At 39.5% G+C, this 18,409-nt stretch overlaps 1 protein-coding gene across 1 annotated transcript in view; it reads left to right on the top strand.

Moving 5' to 3' along the window:
• atp8a1 (ATPase phospholipid transporting 8A1) overlaps positions 1 to 18,409 on the top strand; it is a 265,900-nt gene that overhangs the window by 66,150 nt on the left and 181,341 nt on the right. Inside the window, exon 3 of the mRNA XM_034181944.1 lies at positions 17,772 to 17,871. Coding sequence (XP_034037835.1) covers positions 17,772 to 17,871 — 100 coding nt within the window. The remainder of the gene's footprint in view (positions 1 to 17,771; positions 17,872 to 18,409) is intronic.

The raw sequence follows: 18,409 nt of genomic DNA, 5'->3' as shown, positions 1-18,409 counted from the left end.
TTTTCTTTGGCTTTCGACCACACTGAGACTGTCACAGTGGCGCATTTGTAGAGCTGCTCATTGCAGCATTGTGTTTCATTTAAATACGCCCGAAATACGTGCATACTCAGCCTTTTTCAGTGTTCGTTCATACTTGCAGTTGCGTGTGTTTGCATTTTAATGTGTGCACACAGTCGCGTGTGCCATGCCGCTATTAAACCAGTTCAGTGCTATTTTCTGCCTCTGTGGAAGTGCGCTCTGTTCTCTACTGCATGGTGTGGTGTGGCTCAAAAACAGTCATTTAACATTATTATTTTTTTTGTCTTGGTGGATCTTTTAAGGAGTCTGATCTCTCTGAGTCTCTCTCTCTCTCTCTGTGAGACACACACACACACACACACACACACACACACACACACACACACACACACACACACACACACACACACACACACACACACACAGAGCTTTTATTTTAAGGAGTCTGATAGCTCTGTCTCTCTCTGTGTGTGTGTGTGTGTGTGTGTGTGTGTGTGACAGAGAGAGAGCGATTTTATGAAACGACAACAGTCAGCTTTGCGACACAGTGAACAGTCCTCATATAATGAGTCCAGTATGATAAAGTGAAGCAACGATGTTGCAGTATTTGTGAAATGGCGTACAGTACCGTGTTGCAGCGTGGGCGGGCTCACAGTAGCACGGTGCTGCGTTTACTCACATGAAGGCTCCATGCTGTGCTGTACGCCAAAGAAAATTAAAAATGTTTAATTTCTTACGTCCTACGTGCGTAGCCCTCAACATATTGAGAAAAAAACTCCACGTGAAGTGGGCAGAGAGCTGATCATTACAGCATAGACGATACGCTGTAATGAGCAGCTCTACGAATACGCCACTGTGACAGGGGCTTAAGGCCCCCTGATACGAGCATGACTTTGATTCACGCACTCACAGAGGACCGCTTCAGCTGTTCGCACACACGCATGTACCTAAAATTTATGCATGAAAGATTTTTTATTTTTTTTAACATTTCAAAATTCTCTGTGCACATTAACATGCACTGGCACCCCTCTCACATCCTAGTGCGGGAATCAAAGACATGCTCGTGTTAGTGGGCCTTCAGTTTTTAGTTTTTACAGGTTTTTAGATTTTATATTTATTTATTAACTTATTTATTAAATGTCTTATTGTTTTAACTGTATGTTTTAGTGTACAGCACTTTGGGTCAGCTTTGGTTGTAGTAAAGTGCTTTATAAATAATGATGGTATGGTATCTATCTATATCTACATCTACCTGTCTATCTCTATTTCTATCTATCTCTTATATTTTTGTGCAGCCATACATTTAGAGTGTCCACATTTGGCATCAGCATCTGTTATGTTGCAAAATGGTGTTTGTGTAGTGGTGGGACCCCCCTCCACCCCATATTTCACCTCCAGATGACAGGTGAGATTTTATTCCCATAACATCCACAGCAAATCTGAAGTGAAAGCAACCATTTAAAAAGTAAGAGTACTTGTGGTGGGGTTGGAGGGGTGGGGGGAAAATCCCCTTGGTACATGCTTCACTTCAGGGAGCTTTGGTGGCTAGTGCCTCCACACCCCAGCGCTGTTCAAGTGCATTCCAGTTTAAAGGGAATAACAGGTTTCATTCTGAATTGTTATGACAGTCGAACCATGTCTAATCAACATGGTAAATCAAACCCCCTTTGTGTCCTTGTATGTGCTAATATTTTCTGTAAACAGCAGTATGCGCTGGACACACCACAAATGGATTTGCAGTCTGTGCAGCTTGTTTTGTGATCACCAACAAGATCGGGGGCCATAGTCTCCAGGTCTAACTTTCTTTTGAAATCCCTTTTGTTCATCTGTGAGCTGTTCTTCTGCATTCATCTTGGCTGTATTCACAAGATTATTTTACATCATTGCATTATGATGCAATGCTCTTTGCATTCCACGATATGACAAGGTTGAGTAATTATTGAATCAGAAAAGTCGCCGGTTAAAAACACCCTGTGTAATAGATTAAAATGTGTGCTTGTAATCAGAAGTTAAAGGTTGGGATGGGAAGTAGTGCTTTGTTTGTGCCAGACATTTTTTTATATTATTATTTTAAAGATAGAAACTGAAACACTTTCTGTGAGCACAAAGTGGGCTTTGAAAAAGCGCATCTCACTGTGTGAGCAATGACATATTTTTTCCTTTTTTCTAATCCAACACTTTTTCTCGATCTTACTATAGTGCTCCCCCCTTTCCAGAGCTCTGTAGTATTACCACAGTATTTCCACAATGAAATGCGCAGTGTGCTGATGATTTTTGTTGAGTTAGTTTTTGTCCAGCCAGTTTTTGAAGGCATAATGCACTTAAGTATTTGCCTGGAGGCTTTAAGGCTTGGGCTTTAGACCTGTCATGGCTGTTTAGAAGATCAAATGTTCAAGTGGATTCACAGTGGGGTCAAAGTGGAGAATCTTCAGCAGAAAAACGTCAGTATAATCTTGGCAGGGAAGGAGTGTGGGTTTTGAGCTCACTACTAATAAAATGTTGGCTTAATAATAATTAAAAAATTAACCCACTGACGCTTGTGCATGTGTCTCTTGCTTCATTAAGGTATGTCTATATATCTTACTGTGTGTGTGTGTGTGTGTGTGTGTGTGTGTGTGTATTCCACCACCTCACTCAGTGATTTACATGTTTGAATATTGATGTTTATTCATCTTTACTGCTGGCAGGTCTGGCTGTAAATGTAAAGGTGATGAATTGGTGACGCGTGAAACATGTTCCATGACAAATAGGCCTGGCAGGCTATTTTTCTGTCATTTTGCCAAAGAAATGCTGCTGTTGGATGTTGAGTGTGAAGGTAAAACAAATGCAGGTGCAAAGATACTAAAACACATTCATCACACGCATGCACGTGTCTTTGTTTGCTTAACTCCACCAACCCATGTATCCCCTAGGGGCTTCTGAAACCAACAAACTTCACCTTCTCTGTGTAAAGGTAGTACATCAAAGCACAAAGCATACTTTATTAGGGGTAAGAAACATTTTTTTGACTGTTAATTAGCCTATCAGTTAATTGTGATGAATCATTTTGTTAATATAAAAATAGTCATACTGGGTCTCCATTAGTATGAGGTCACTGTCTTCAAAATTACTGTTGAAAAATAATGTAATTATGGAACACCACCTAGACATGATTGCTTTATGTGAAACCAGGCTGAAGCCTACCATTCCCCTTAACTTAAGTCTGCCTGTCTGTGTACAAATTGAGTCATGTCCCTTGCAATACGAAGCAAGGCGGAGTTGTTGCTTTAATTCAAAATCTGGGTTTAGCTTAATGGCTCTTGGGGGTCCAAAATATAACTCATTTGATCATTTGACTCTCTGCTCTGCTCAGGATGCCATGTATAGTTCAGGTAAGAATAAAAAACAAATGTGTTACTTTCTCACAATTTATAGGCCCCTGAGTCCATATTCTGAATTCTTAGATGAATTTGGTGAGGTTACTGTATCTTTAATTTGGAAACCCATGCGGATAATATTCTGATTGTTGGTGACTTTAACATTCATGCATTCATGAGAACAAGTATTCCTACCCCCCCCCCCCCCCCCCCCCCCAAAAAAAAAAAATCAATGGACATTATAGACTTATTAGAATTCCAGCAATGCATTGAGGTTTCAACTCATATTAGTGGAAACGCACTTTGATTTGACCCTTGCGCATGGTACCTAACCATCTCAAATATTGACATTGTGTCCATTATGTCAGTGGTTTCAGATCACTTACTTGATAAGTTTAAAGTCTCATTGCCTTGTCCACTGGGTCAAGACACTTATTTACAACCCCTGGCAATAATTATGGAATCACCGGCCTCGGAGGATGTTCATTCAGTTGTTTAATTTTGTAGAAAAAAAGCAGATCACAGACATGACACAAAACTAAAGTCATTTAAAATGGCAACTTTCTGGCTTTAAGAAACACTAAGAAATCAAGAAAAAAAATTGTGGTAGTCAATAACGGTTACTTTTTTAGACCAAGCAGAGGGGAAAAAAATATGGACTCACTCAATTCTGAGGAATAAATTATGGAATCACCCTGTAAATTTTCATCCCCAAAACTAACACCTGCATCAAATCAAATCTGCCCGTTAGTCTGCATCTAAAAAGGAGTGATCACACCTTGGAGAGCTGTTGCACCAAGTGGACTGACATGAATCATGGCTCCAACACGAGAGATGTCATTTGAAACAAAGGAGAGGATTATCAAACTCTTAAAAGAGGGTAAATCATCACGCAATGTTGCAAAAGATGTTGGTTGTTCACAGTCAGCTGTGTCTAAACTCTGGACCAAATACAAACATGGGAAGGTTGTTAAAGGCGAACATACTGGTAGACCAAGGAAGACATCAAAGCGTCAAGACAGAAAACTTAAAGCAATATGTCTCAAAAATCAAAAATGCACGACAAAACAAATGAGGAACGAATGGGAGGAAACTGGAGTCAACGTCTGTGACCGAACTGTAAGAAACCGCCTAAAGGAAATGGGATTTACATACAGAAAAGCTAAACGAAAGCCATCATTAACACCTAAACAGAAAAAAACAAGGTTACAATGGGCTAAGGAAAAGCCATCGTGGACTGTGGATGACTGGATGAAAGTCATATTCAGTGATGAATCTTGAATATGCATTGGGCAAGGTGATGATGCTGGAACTTTTGTTTGGTGCCATTCCAGTGACATTTATAAAGATGACTGCCTGAAGAGAACATGTAAATTTCCACAGTCATTGATGATATGGGGCTGCATGTCAGGTAAAGGCACTGGGGAGATGGCTGTCATTACATAACCAATAAATGCACAAGTTTACGTTGATATTTTTGACACTTTTCTTATCCCATCAATTGAAAGGATGTTTGTGGGTGATGAAATCATTTTTCAAGATGATAATACATCTTGCCATAGAGCAAAAACTGTGAAAACATTCCTTGCAAAAAGACACATAGGGTCAATGTCATGGCCTGCAAATAGTCCGGATCTCAATCCAGTTGAAAATCTTTGGTGGAAGTTGAAGAAAATAGTCCATGACAAGGCTCCAACCTGCAAAGCTGATGTGGCAACAGCAATCAGAGAAAGTTGGAGCCAGATTGATGAAGAGTACTGTTTGTCACTCATTAAGTCCATGCCTCAGAGACTGCAAGCTGTTATAAAAGCCAGAGGCGGTGCAACAAAATACTAGTGATGTGCTGGAGCGTTCTTTTGTTTTTCATGATTCCATAATTTTTTCCTCAGAATTGAGTGATTCCATATTTTTTTCCCTCTGCTTGGTCTAAAAAAGTAACCGTTACTGACTGCCACAATTTTTTTTTTTTTTCCTGATTTCTTATAGTGTTTCTTAAAGCCAGAAAGTTGCAATTTGAAATTACTTTAGTTTTGTGTCATGTCTGTGATCTGCTTTTTTTCTACAAAATTAAACAACTGAATGAACATCATCCGAGGCCGGTGATTCCATCATTTTTGCCAGGGGTTGTATTATCATGGTGTCACATTAACTGCAAATGAACTTGGAGCCAGACATATTTTAGCATCCCTTTCGGGACGTGATCATTCAGTAGACAGCCTTGTTGACAGCTTAAATTCTGTATTCGTGAGCACACTGGGCATGACTCCTCCACCTACACTAAAACCACTCCCTCCCAAAACATAACTGCAGTGGTTCATTGATCATTTACGTGGGCTCAAGCACAGGACTAGAGGTCTAGAGCAAAAATGGCATAATTCAAAGCTGGAAATATTCCATGTTGCGTGGTGCGATGCTATTCTGGACTATAAGCACCCGTTATTGGCTACAAAATGGGCTTACTACTGAGTTGATTAGCAAAAAACAAGTATAGTTCAAAGTTCCTGTTCAATACTGTGGCAACGCTTACTACTTACTGTCAGAAACACTTACTGTCATTTACAGCTCAGGATTTCTTAGATATTTCGATACGAAAACAATGACATTAGGTCAAATATATCCCAGCATACCTTAGTCCTACTACTGCATCCTGTTACTGATCTGAGTTCCATCATTCAGTCACCATGATTTACTGAATTTTATACCATTTCGTTGGGTGCGCTGATGAAACTTGGAACTTCTTCTAAATGCACAACTTTTCGACCCTATACCAACAAAACTGTTTAAGGACCTGTGGCCTTTACTTGGGCCTACTGTACTGGGAACTCTTAACCTGTCACTAACCTCGGGATCTGTTCCTAAATGTTTTAAATCTGTAGTGATTTAACCACTACTTAAGAAAGACATGCAGGTTAGGTGAATTGGAAACTTTAAGGTCTACCTTGTAAAAGAGATCTTGATCTCAATGGGACTAACCTGGTTAAATTGAACAAAATCTAACCTTGACCCCTGACCCCAGTCTACTGAAAAACTATAGACCAATATCAAACTTATAATTTTGTTGTAAAATCCTTAAAGTAGTTTCACAGCAGTCGTGAACCACGTTACTGAGAATAACCTCTGAGCCACTGCAGTCTGCATTTAGAACATTTCATTCCAGACGTGTCGCTGCTAAAGCTCAATTTGTGACTGTATAACCAGCATGAACATCCGCAAATCATCAAACACAACAGGGTTATTTCCTAAATGTAATATTTCATCAACCAACCCCTAGCCATCTGATGAATGGCTAGTGCATACAAGATTGATAATAGATTGAGCAGAATTGGTTGTCAGTGAGAGTCCGACCATTTCCGCATGTCCCCTCTAGTTTGTTGCTGTAGCACAGTAACCCAGAAACAATAAATTCCTTAATCTTGTAACTCAACAGATTAGAAGGGGACACAGTAAGGAAAAACTGTGATACACCAGATCAGTCCTAAAGAAATTTTGTTTTGCCTGTGGAATGTACATACTATACATTTGTCTGCCACCTGCTGCTTTAATATCTTGGTACTGTAACCTATACTTGTAATAAAAAAGATTTAGACCCATACATTGTTTGCAAGTGACTTCACTATTGGATAGAAATTGAATGGGATTGTATCGGCATAGCCGAAGGCTTGGGTGATTTCATTATCTCTTTTGTGCTTGAATATACTTTGGCTATGCTTGCTGGCTTTCAGCTGCTGGTGATGAACTATGTCGGCAATAAACCAAAGTAATATGATAATATAGTTCAGGCTGTAGATGTGGAGAAACACATTTTACCTGTAGATACTTCAGTCTGGCACAGTCTGTTCATAAGAATGTAAACAAAAGTTGACACCCACCAGCAAACTTCAGATTACACATATTGAAGTAAGTATTTAAACATGAACTATGTGATGCAGAACAACAAAAATAAATAAATAAATGAATGAATGAATTTTCAAAAATTGATTCCTATTTTCTGTTTGGAATTTGGCGCTTGTTTAAGCCTCTTTCACACTGGGCTTCTGTATAATTGCATTGTGCTGCATATCTAGTACGCAGGAATGGCTGTGTATGTTGCGTGCATGGGGATGCTTAGCATGCATCTTCTTCTGTGGTTTTGAAGCTTCAGTGCCAGCAAAGTTCAGCAGAGTGCAGCGGGATGATTAAAATCTAGCAATGCAGGTATGTACTGATTAAAAAAAAAAAAAAAAAAAAAAAAAAAAAAAAAAAAAAAACCTCTTTGCCAGACTGGCGTAGGGTAAATGGCAAATGCATCAGATGCTCAAAGTGCTTTATAGTAATGCCTCACATTCACCCCAATGTGAGGGTGCTGCCATACAAGGCACTCGCTACACACCAGGAGCAACTAGGGGATTAAGGACCTTGCCCAAGGGCCCTTAGTGATTTTCCGTTCAGGCTGAGATTTGAACCAAGAATCCTCTGCTCTAAAGCCCAAAACTTAACCACTGGACCATCACCTCCCCTCGAGGGTAGCATACAATTGCTGAGGCATGGTGGACAGTAGCACAGTGTTGTGTGAGTACTGCATCTAGTGCTCTACAGTGAAAGTCCATAAAAATTAAACGTTTAATTTTTGCATCCATTTCGAGGACCCCTTTGCATCCCTCAGCATATTGACACATAGGGCTGCATAAGCTTTGTGTAGTCGGTACGCCGCATGATGCAACTGTTGGCCTGGTGTGAAAGAGGCTTTATGGGAAAAGTAGTTTACGGATGTCTGCTTCAGTCATGGAAGCAGTAATATTCAATTTCAATCTTCACACCATTATTCCTGTGATTCACACGATCTAAATATACTCAACAAAAATATAAACGCAACACTTTTGGTTTTGCTCCCATTTTGTATGAGATGAACTCAAAGATCTAAAACTTTTTCCACATACACAATATCACCATTTCCCTCAAATATTGTTCACAAACCAGTCTAAATCTGTGATGGTCAGCACTTCTCCTTTGCTGAGATAATCCATCCCACCTCACAGGTGTGCCATACCAAGATGCTGATTAGACACCATGATTAGTGCACAGGTGTGCCTTAGACTGCCCACAATAAAAGGCCACTCTGAAAGGTGCAGTTTTGTCACACAGCACAATGCCACAGATGTCACAAGATTTGAGGGAGCGTGCAATTGGCATGCTGACAGCAGGAATGTCAACCAGAGCTGTTGCTCATGTATTGAATGTTCATTTCTCTACCATAAGCCGTCTCAAAAGGCGTTTCAGAGAATTTGGCAGTACATCCAACCAGCCTCACAACCGCAGACCACGTGTAACCACACCAGCCCAGGACCTCCACATCCAGCATGTTCATCTCCAAGATTGTCTGAGACCATTCCACTCGGACAGCTGCTGAAACATTCGGTTTGCATAACCAAAGAATTTCTGCACAAACTGTCAGAAACCGTCTCAGGGAAGCTCATCTGCATGCTCGTCGTCCTCATCGGGGTCTCGACCTGACTCCAGTTCGTCGTCGCAACTTCGCACAGCCATTGAAGAGGAGTGGACCAACATTCCACAGGCCACAGTTGACAACCTGATCAACTCTATGCGAAGGAGATGTGTTGCACTGCATGAGGCAAATGGTGGTCACACCAGATACTGACTGGTATCCCCCCCCAATAAAACAAAACTGCACCTTTCAGAGTGGCCTTTTATTGTGGACAGCCTAAGGCACACCTGTGCACTAATCATGGTGTCTAATCACCATCTTGATATGGCACACCTGTGAGGTGGGATGGATTATCTCAGCAAAGGAGAAGTGCTCACTATCACAGATTTAGACTGGTTTGTGAACAATATTTGAGGGAAATGGTGATATTGTGTATGTGGAAAAAGTTTTAGATCTTTGAGTTCATCTCATACAAAATGGGAGCAAAACCAAAAGTGTTGCGTTTATATTTTTGTTGAGTATATAATGCAATGCCTAAAAATAGGAAACAGAATGTGACCTTTTGACATCTTAAAGTAGGTCAAGGTTAGCCATCTGTGAGCTTGTCCAAGGTCTGTCTCCCAAGAATGTTCCCTGTGAATTTGAAGACCCTGGCAGTAATAGGACTGGACCTATGCTGAGCATAGAGAGAGATGGACACAAAGTCTTCACGATACCCGATGGCCATATTTTGGCCTTGAGCAAAAATGACTTCCAGTGTTTGTCCGAGAGGTAACAGTACGCTTGGGCATGAAGACACTAAGGTCTATGCTAGTCTGACTTTTGACCCCAGTGACTTTGACTTTCACCCAAATGATTGACCTCTGGCTGACCTTGCCAGAGGTCCAAATCTGGAATCCACCCAAGTGTGTGCCACATTTGGTCTGAATCAGGTTGAAAATGAAACTCCCTGACCTTTGCTAAATTTGATTCTGTAATTGAAGTTTCGGGGTCATTCTTCATTGACATAGCCAGTTTGTTAGAAATCAGCACCTATCATCTGAGTGTGATTTATGAAGTAATTTAAAAAGTTTTCTAATTATGTAACATTTCATCCCACAACACCTATTTTACTTATTACTTTGAGCTCAAAAAAAAAAAAAAAAAAAAAACAATTTTTAATTCAGGGCTTAAAATAAATATATGGACATTTTAATGGCAGGAAGGGTGGCAGGGAAGCTTATTCACTTGGATAGTCCTCATCTGTTTTTCTTCATAGCCCCTGGCGACCTTTTCAGTCTCACATGACCTGCGGTCAGGTTGCGACCCAGTCCTTCTCACAGCGTAGTCTGCTGTCATTCCCAATCAGTGTCTGTATTTGTTGTCATAGTGACAAATGGCGAAGCAGCTGTGGCTGTTTCCTATCAAATATATTGATTTGTCTAGAGGTTAACAACACAGATGTATGCATTTTTGACTGTGCTACATCTATTTTGCATATTTGGACTTTCTAGAAAGGATATGAGGTGTCCTTCTGAATGTTGAGTATTTTGTTGGAAGATGTTGCAACTTTGATGTACTAAATGAAACATTCATTTTTTCATTCTTGCCAACACATGCATGTGATGGTTATTGCATGACAGGATTAACCATATACTATTAAAATACATATTCTTCACTGCACTCCTCATCTCTCTCACTGACACACAAACACTCTCATGTCCTTGTTTGGATAAGAGCGTTTTTGTTGTATTTGCTGATCTCGCCAAACCTGTTCTTGGCTTATCTGTTTACATTGAGCAACTCTGACCTTGTTTTATGATAATGTTAGAATTCAGTGATAAGCAATCCAGTTAAGTCAGAGTTGATATCTTGCAGATTGTTTCTTCAGTGTTTCACATCTCTAGCTACTCTTGAAGCATCACTCTTAACGCCTTCGGGCCTGATTTATGAAGACACCATAGCACTCAAAAAAAAATAAAATAAAATAACAGACGTGCTGATTTACTAAGGCAGCGCACTTAGTATTGTCTCTCAAATGCACAAAATAGCACATATTGTCCATTTAGCGCATTTGTCTTTATGAATATGCAATTTGGGTATTGTCCACCTAAGTGCACAAAATTGTGGGAGAAAGTATGCAAATAGGTGAGGTTTGCACACACGATTTATCAAGATCAAAATTAAATTCTGCTGGTTCTGACAGTGTCTGCATTTTTGCGAGTTTGACAGTATTCTGTTTAGCACAGAGGCTGCACAGAATTAAAATACATAAATAAATATATTCTTTGCAAGCCTTGGACATATTTAACTTTTTTGTCCTTGTTTCCTTAAGAATAAATGTCTCCATGCATAACAGGTGGACCAGATGCTTATTGGAGTCTGTGTGGGACATCACAGCTGCAGCACGGTATTCAGTGGTTAATACACTAGCCTCACAACAATAAGTTTGATTCCATCCATGCCAGGTTCCTTTCTGTATGTAGTTTGCATGTTTTCCCATGTCTGCTTGTTTTTTTCTGGGCACTCTGGTTTCTTCCTACTATCAAAGCATCCACATTAGGGTTGGCTCCCAGCTGCCATTGACCAAGGCAGCGTCTGTACATCTGGAGTTAGTCTCCAGGCACTGGACTGTCACTGCCCACTGCTCTTAGTTGTTGGATTATGTCTAAATGTAATTAGGATGGGTTAAATGCAAAGGACAGATTTCATTATGTCTATCTATTGTATGTACAATCATGCTGGACACAATCAGGGTGCCACTTTAGTGCTCACCTGGGGTGAGATATTTGTTGACTTTGATAACCGAGCATTTGATACCATCCAATACCTATGGATTTATGGCATTCAAATCTAAAATTTTGTGAAGTTATCTTTATTTGTTAAAAAGTTATGGAACTGTTACAGCCCACCATCTTTTGTGAATTTGGCCGTTTCAGACTCTACATCAGAAAATGCAATAACAGAAATCCTGGTGGTTAATGGGCAATTCTGCGGTAACGGAATTACAATCTGAGCTAATCTGTCGTGGTTAGATGCCATATGTCCAGATTTTGCTGCTGTTGTAATTCCATTACCATAGAATTGCCCTAATATCTGCTTTTTCCTGTTGAAAATGACAAACTGTCAGATTACTGTACATTAGAAACTTAAATGTGACACATTATTTAGAGTGATAACAGTTTTTCTGGAAACCATTGTGGACTCTACATCCATTGTGGACTCTACATGTTGGGCATGGAAAGCCCTGTTGTACTGTCATATGTAATGAAAAATTCCTGTTTTTGGACTTTTATTTAGTTTATCAGGAGGCCATAAACACATCTATACCATGAACTTTACTGTACATGGCTTTTGCTGCAGCGGGAGTGACTCTACATGAGTCAACCCCCCCCCCAGGGCTACATTTTGTTGAGTTTACACAATATTATGAATAAATATAATATGTTATGCAGGAAAAAAAGTGTAACGGAGGGCCATCATCTTCATCACTCCACTGTTCAGACAATTTTCAAGATATTCACTTCACACAACCTGCAAAAAACAAAACAAAAAGAGAAATAAATGTGAGTTATCAGTCATATCAGTCATTAGTTTTGGCGGGTCTATATTATTTCAGTGAAAAAATACAGCCAAAATTTCAGGGGAGCATATATAACACACAATTTCTTACAACAGTGAAACGACCTGAAAATATTTATGCATTAAAAACTGAGTATTAGACAATATAGAATGCTATGAATTTACATTTGATTGTCATATTTTACAGCTATAATATGCATAACCCATGAATTAGCACCCTGATTGTCACATGAATGACAAAGGCCATTTTTCTTCATTTTCATCATCTTCGTTGTCTTCTGGGTGTGTTTGAACACACTCCATGGTACACCCATGGGATTTTAGCAAACTCGTTCATAATTATGCTGCATTCTGCTGGTGGAATGCTCACATTCTGTACATTTGCGTCCTACTGGTTTCTTTTGCTTTGGCAGCAGGGATCGAAATACATTTTTTAACCTACTTGCACTGGTGCTAGTAACAAAAAAAAAAAAAAAAATTTACTTGCACCAAAAAAGTTACTTGCACAACCAAAAGTCAGTGTTATATCAACCTTAAAACTCCTCCTCTGATGTGTCAGACTCTTCCTTTCTGGGGGGAGTTTGAGGGGAGAGCAGCAGCAGCAGACAGTTTTTTTTCACTTGCGCGAGCGAATGAATCGTCCGTGAAGATTATTTTATTTATTAACTACACAGATGTATAATAAAACAAATGGTGACTGATTTATAACACAGTTATGACAGAGTTTGACGGGAGAGAGAGGGGGGAACTGCAGCGGCAGCCAGTTTTTTTTTTTTCACGCGCGCGCACGAACTAATCGTCCGTAAAGATAATTTTATTAACTACACAGATGTATAATAAAACAAATGGTGACTGGTTTATAACACAATGATGACAGAGTTTGAGGGGAAAGAGAGCGAGGAACCGCAGTGGCATCCATTTTTTTTTTCTTTGTTTACATGTGTGCACGCGAACGGGACAGGAGGTTCTCAAACTGGAGCTCCTGCAGCAAATAATGAAACTCCCCGAAATGGGAACATCTCATGAAGATGTTGTGAACCCAGGGATGATGTTTGGCGATGTTTGTCAGCTTTCCACAACAAATAGAACACAGCAACTCACTCTGTGTGTGAAAGTCATAAAATGCAGGGAAGACGAAGACAGCACACTGGAAATCTTTTTTTTTTTTCTTTCCTTATTTATTCCTTTGTTGGTTCATTCTACGGGTGCTTCTAGTTGATAAAACTTGGATAAAGTTACTTGCACCAGTGCGAGTGCAGTATAAAATTACGTGCACCGCTCGAATAATACGTGCAGAAACTAGCACATGCACGTACTAATTCGACCCCTGGGCAGGAATTGACATATCGTATACTTTATTTCCCCCTTGAATGAACAGTAATTTCTGACTTTCTGTTAAATTTTGGAATTTGGGGTAGGTTTTAATTGCTATTTCTCAACAAATTCTGTTCTGATATTCTCCATGTTAAGATGCGAACTATGATGACAGGACTTGAATAAGACAAATCTGAGTATGTTTGCTCTTGACTTTCTCTGTGTTTCACCACCAGTCTTCTCTGTGAGGTACTGTATTTCACTGTGCTGCTGTCAGAACAATGCGTCACTTTTACTTTTATTCTGTCTGTCTTGCTCACCATAGACACTGTACCACTCAAGTGATAGCACTGTATATATTAAAAAAAAAAAAAAAACAGAATTCACCTTTTTCTTGGATTTCATTTGTTTTGGATGCAGTGTAACTAAAATATAGTTTGTAAACTTAGCAAATTCACAAGAATAAAGCTATGATCTCACTAAAGTATGCTGTCCTGCTTGTATCTGTGTAATTGTAAGTGAAGCACTGCCAGCAACCTGGCCTATATTATATATATCTTCCAGCAAAGTGGCTCCTCTGACGGGCCCTTTAATGCAGCTGTGAATCAGACTGTTGGAGGTCTGAGTCTGAGACTGGTGGGGGCTCAGCCAGCCTCCATATACCAGTATCGCCAACCATACCCACCATGCTGCATCACAGACACCATAGCTCATGCCTGCCAGGAGATCTTTACAGCCCTGCTGCTTACTCCATCACTCTACCTAATTATTCTTTATGATCATCAAGGCCACTGGTCTCAGCTGTTTATTAGTGCTTCACACAAACACACCCATCTCTGCAACGCAGCGTCCTGTTGGGGAAACAGCTGACTGGAATGGGTAGGATGCGGGCCAGGCAGTGCATGTTTTAAATGTAATCAAAAGGCTGGGGTCATCTCAGTGGTGAGGTTATAATGTGTGTGAATATGGGCCTCATATGCAGATAGACTAATAAATAAATAAAAACAATATTTGAAAGTAGTGCATGGCATGTTCCATGGAAAAATATAGAATTGCAAAACAACTTGATTGCAGAAACTTGGATGTGTGTGTGTGTGTTTTGGAGGGGCACAGTATCGTCTTGAAATACTTGGTAATAGGTGGTAATAGTAAGAGCTGCGATTACATGCAGAGTTTGGCTATGAATTTTGAAATGTGGATGGAAAACTGGGCCATATTCTGTAATGAAGATGGCCCTAAGGGTGGCAAAGGTTGCTTGCTTGTGCTCACTTCATGTGAAGTTCTCCCTGCTCACACTTTGATTGATTTCACTGCAACACTGCATTGAGATAGTCATGCAGTTTTTAATTTAAAAACAATTCCAGGGACAGTAAATCTATTTAATGCTATTAAGTCAGCTTTGACCCTGTGACCCTTAATTGCAGTAAGCAGGTATAGAGAATGGATGGATATCACCTTTAGAATTAAGCCACAGTTAATATAAGTTCGTACAGCGGGCAAAATAAGTATTGAACACGCCACCATTTTTCTCAGTAAATATATTACAAAAGGTCCTATTGACATAAAATTTTCACCAGATGTCAGTAACAACCCAAGTAATCCATAGGTACACAGAAGCCAAAAAGAATAAGTACAGAAATTAAGTTATGTGTAATAAAGTGGAATGGCATACAGAAAAAGTATCAAACACACTTAACTGAAATTAATTTAATACTTCATACAAAAACCTTTGTTGGTAACAACTTCAAGATGCCTCCTGTATGGAGAAACTAGTTGCATGCATCGCTCAGGTGTGATTTTGGCCCATTCTCCTACACAACCACTCTTCAAATCTTGAAGGTTCTGTGGGCCTCTTCTATGAACTCTGATCTTTAGTTCTTTCCATTAATTTTCTATTAGAGTGATGTCAGGTGATTGGCTGGGCCATTCTAACAGCTTCATTTTCATTCCTTGGCTGTGTGTTTGAGATCATTGTCTTGTTGAAATATCCACTGTAGTTTCATCTTCATCATCCTGGTAGATGGCAGCAGATTTTTATCACGAATGTCTCTCTACATTTTTTCCATTTTTCCTTCTTTCAGTTATGACGTTTGCCAGTGTAGTATGCTGAGAAACAACCCCACACCATTTTAGTTCAGTTTTAGTCTCATCTGTCCAGACTATATTCTCCCAGTGTTTCACAGGCTGTTTAAATGTTGTGCAGCAAATATTAAAGGGGCTTCAACATGCTTTTTCTTCAGTGATGGAGTCTTGTCTGCTGAGTGTGCATACAGGCCATGGCACTTCAGTCCATTACTTATTGCTTTCTTTGAAACAATTGTACCTGCTAATCCCAGGTCTTTCTGAAGCTTATCTCAAGTGGTCCTTTGCTCTTGGACAACTCGTCTGATAATTCTTGTCACTCCTCTGTCAAAAATCCTGCGAGGAGCACCTGGTCATGGCCAGTTTACGGTGAAATGCTATTTTCACTTTCAGATTATGGCCCCAACAGTGCTCACTGGAACATTTAGAAATCCTTTTGTAGCCAGTGTCATCAGTATGTTTTACCACAATAAGGTTGTGAAGATCTTGACAGATTTTTGCTTTTACACATCACAAGATGTTTCTTGTGCGATACCTTGGTAAGAGACACCTTTTTATAGGCCATCTGTCAGGACTGAACTAGGTGATATTAATTTGCACTGATGAGGGGCAGGATTGCTTTCTAATTACTAATAGATTTCAGTTGGCATCTTGGCTTTCCATGTCTTTTTACATCTCCCTTTCTTCAGCTGTTCTATACTTTTCCCTGTCATTTCCCATTATTACACATAACTTAATTAATGGATGCATATGGTTTGTTTTGTTAGTATGTGTGGATTATGTAGGTTGTTGCTGACATCTGGTGGAAATTTCATGGTAATAGCACCTTTTTAAAACATTTACTGAGGCAAATGGTGAAATGTTCAATACTTATTTTACCCGCTGTATGTGCCACACCTTGGGGGCACGGGGGGGGGGGGGGGGCAGTCTGTACAGCTCCGTGACACCACTGCCTGTATGGAACATCTAAGTTATCATTTTTGGTGATGGAAATTGGCAATGCTGATGCTGAAATGATCTCATCACACTGGATTTTAAAAATGTGTTCCTTACACAATTTATTTCATGTTAATTGAAGTGATTGGTTTTTTGTATTCTACAGATCATGCAGTAAGAATTGTGTGAATTAATGTCAGCTAAATTATAACATTTACATAAGAATGCATCAACATATTTTTAAAAAGATAGACACCCCCTTGGAGAGAACTCTAATTAGGACTAATCAGAACACCTTGAACAGTGTTGGTGTGAAACAAATATTGTGATTCATATAATGAATCTGTGCACTGTAGTGACGTCTAATGCCACTCAGTCGGGTCAACTTATGATTTTTATTCACAAAACAGGTAGTAATGTTCTGAATTATTGTTTACTTAGTATTAGACATCATAACCATTGGAGTTCAGTTTAAATGTAATTTTATATACACTTGTTATAATTTACACTTGCTTTATCATCAGGTGTTGTTTATCATCTTCTTTATAAATGGTCACAGTCCATATACAACTTTATTAGATTAATTATAATGTTGTTGTTGTTTCATGTAAGAAATGCAGCTCAAAACGCTTTATAAAGACGCACAATGCCCTTGTCTTTGTTCTGTTCTGCACTCAGGAGCAGCTGCAGTACTTGTGGTGATGTCTGGATGTGTCCGCATGTATATTACGACGTGATTAGCATTGATTTATTTATGGTTAGTTTTGCGAACGTTTCTCGTGCGTTACGAGACTCGTCTACTTGAACAAATTTTCAAGTTGATTCTGAGTTTTAAAAGTAAAATTATGTACAGGTGTGCAAATGCAGAGTTTTATAAATCAGTGTTCTTGGTAAATCATTTTAGTATGGATGTCAATGCACTTTTTTTAAATGTGCAACGCCCCAGGTGACTTATTCTGCTGTACATTTGGAGTGTTTATAGCATTAAAATAAAAAAAATCTCTCTCTCTCTCTCTCTCTCTCCATTTCTCTTGGTCCCTCATCCACTGGTTGCCTGGTTGACTGCTTTCTCTTATCTTCAGCACAGCCAAATATAACGTCCTCACCTTCCTTCCTCGATTCCTCTACTCCCAGTTCCGGAGGGCAGCCAATGCCTTCTTCCTCTTCATTGCACTCTTGCAGGTAAGACGTGTGATGCTGCTAACGTTTATGTGATTACAACTTCAGCCAAGTGAAATGGTGAACTGCTGCTATAATGTTACAGAACAACTGTGTAGTCTTTTATTGTTTGGCATGACCTACACACCACTTTCAAAGGTCATGTCTGTAATTTCATCATATACAAGCTTGTTTCATCTCTTTCTTTCTCTTTCGGTGCACCCGCTCTTACATTGTCTCGTTCTCACACACAGGCGGTATCCTAATAATGAATAATACATGTGATATTATGTGTGCCTGTTTCAAAAGTTAACTAGATTTGCCTGCGGGCTCAACACAGTGCATGCTTTGTAGCTTTTACTGTGTGCAGCGGATGACGATGTTTTGGTCATTTACTTCTGCCACCCCCTGCAATAAAGCAAGAACATCATCCCGTACTTGCTCTGCAATGTGGCCTGGGTAGTCCATCAGATTTAAAAAGAAAGAAAAAAAAAAACTATTGTAGCAGTTTTGATGTTTTAAAATGAATGGCACTGAATTGGTTGCAGAAAAGAGTTCTTCG

The sequence above is a fragment of the Thalassophryne amazonica genome, chromosome 11 (genome assembly GCF_902500255.1).
Source record: "Thalassophryne amazonica chromosome 11, fThaAma1.1, whole genome shotgun sequence".
In the NCBI taxonomy this organism is placed as follows: domain Eukaryota; kingdom Metazoa; phylum Chordata; class Actinopteri; order Batrachoidiformes; family Batrachoididae; genus Thalassophryne; species Thalassophryne amazonica.
This window is presented reverse-complemented; position numbering and strand designations above follow the sequence as displayed.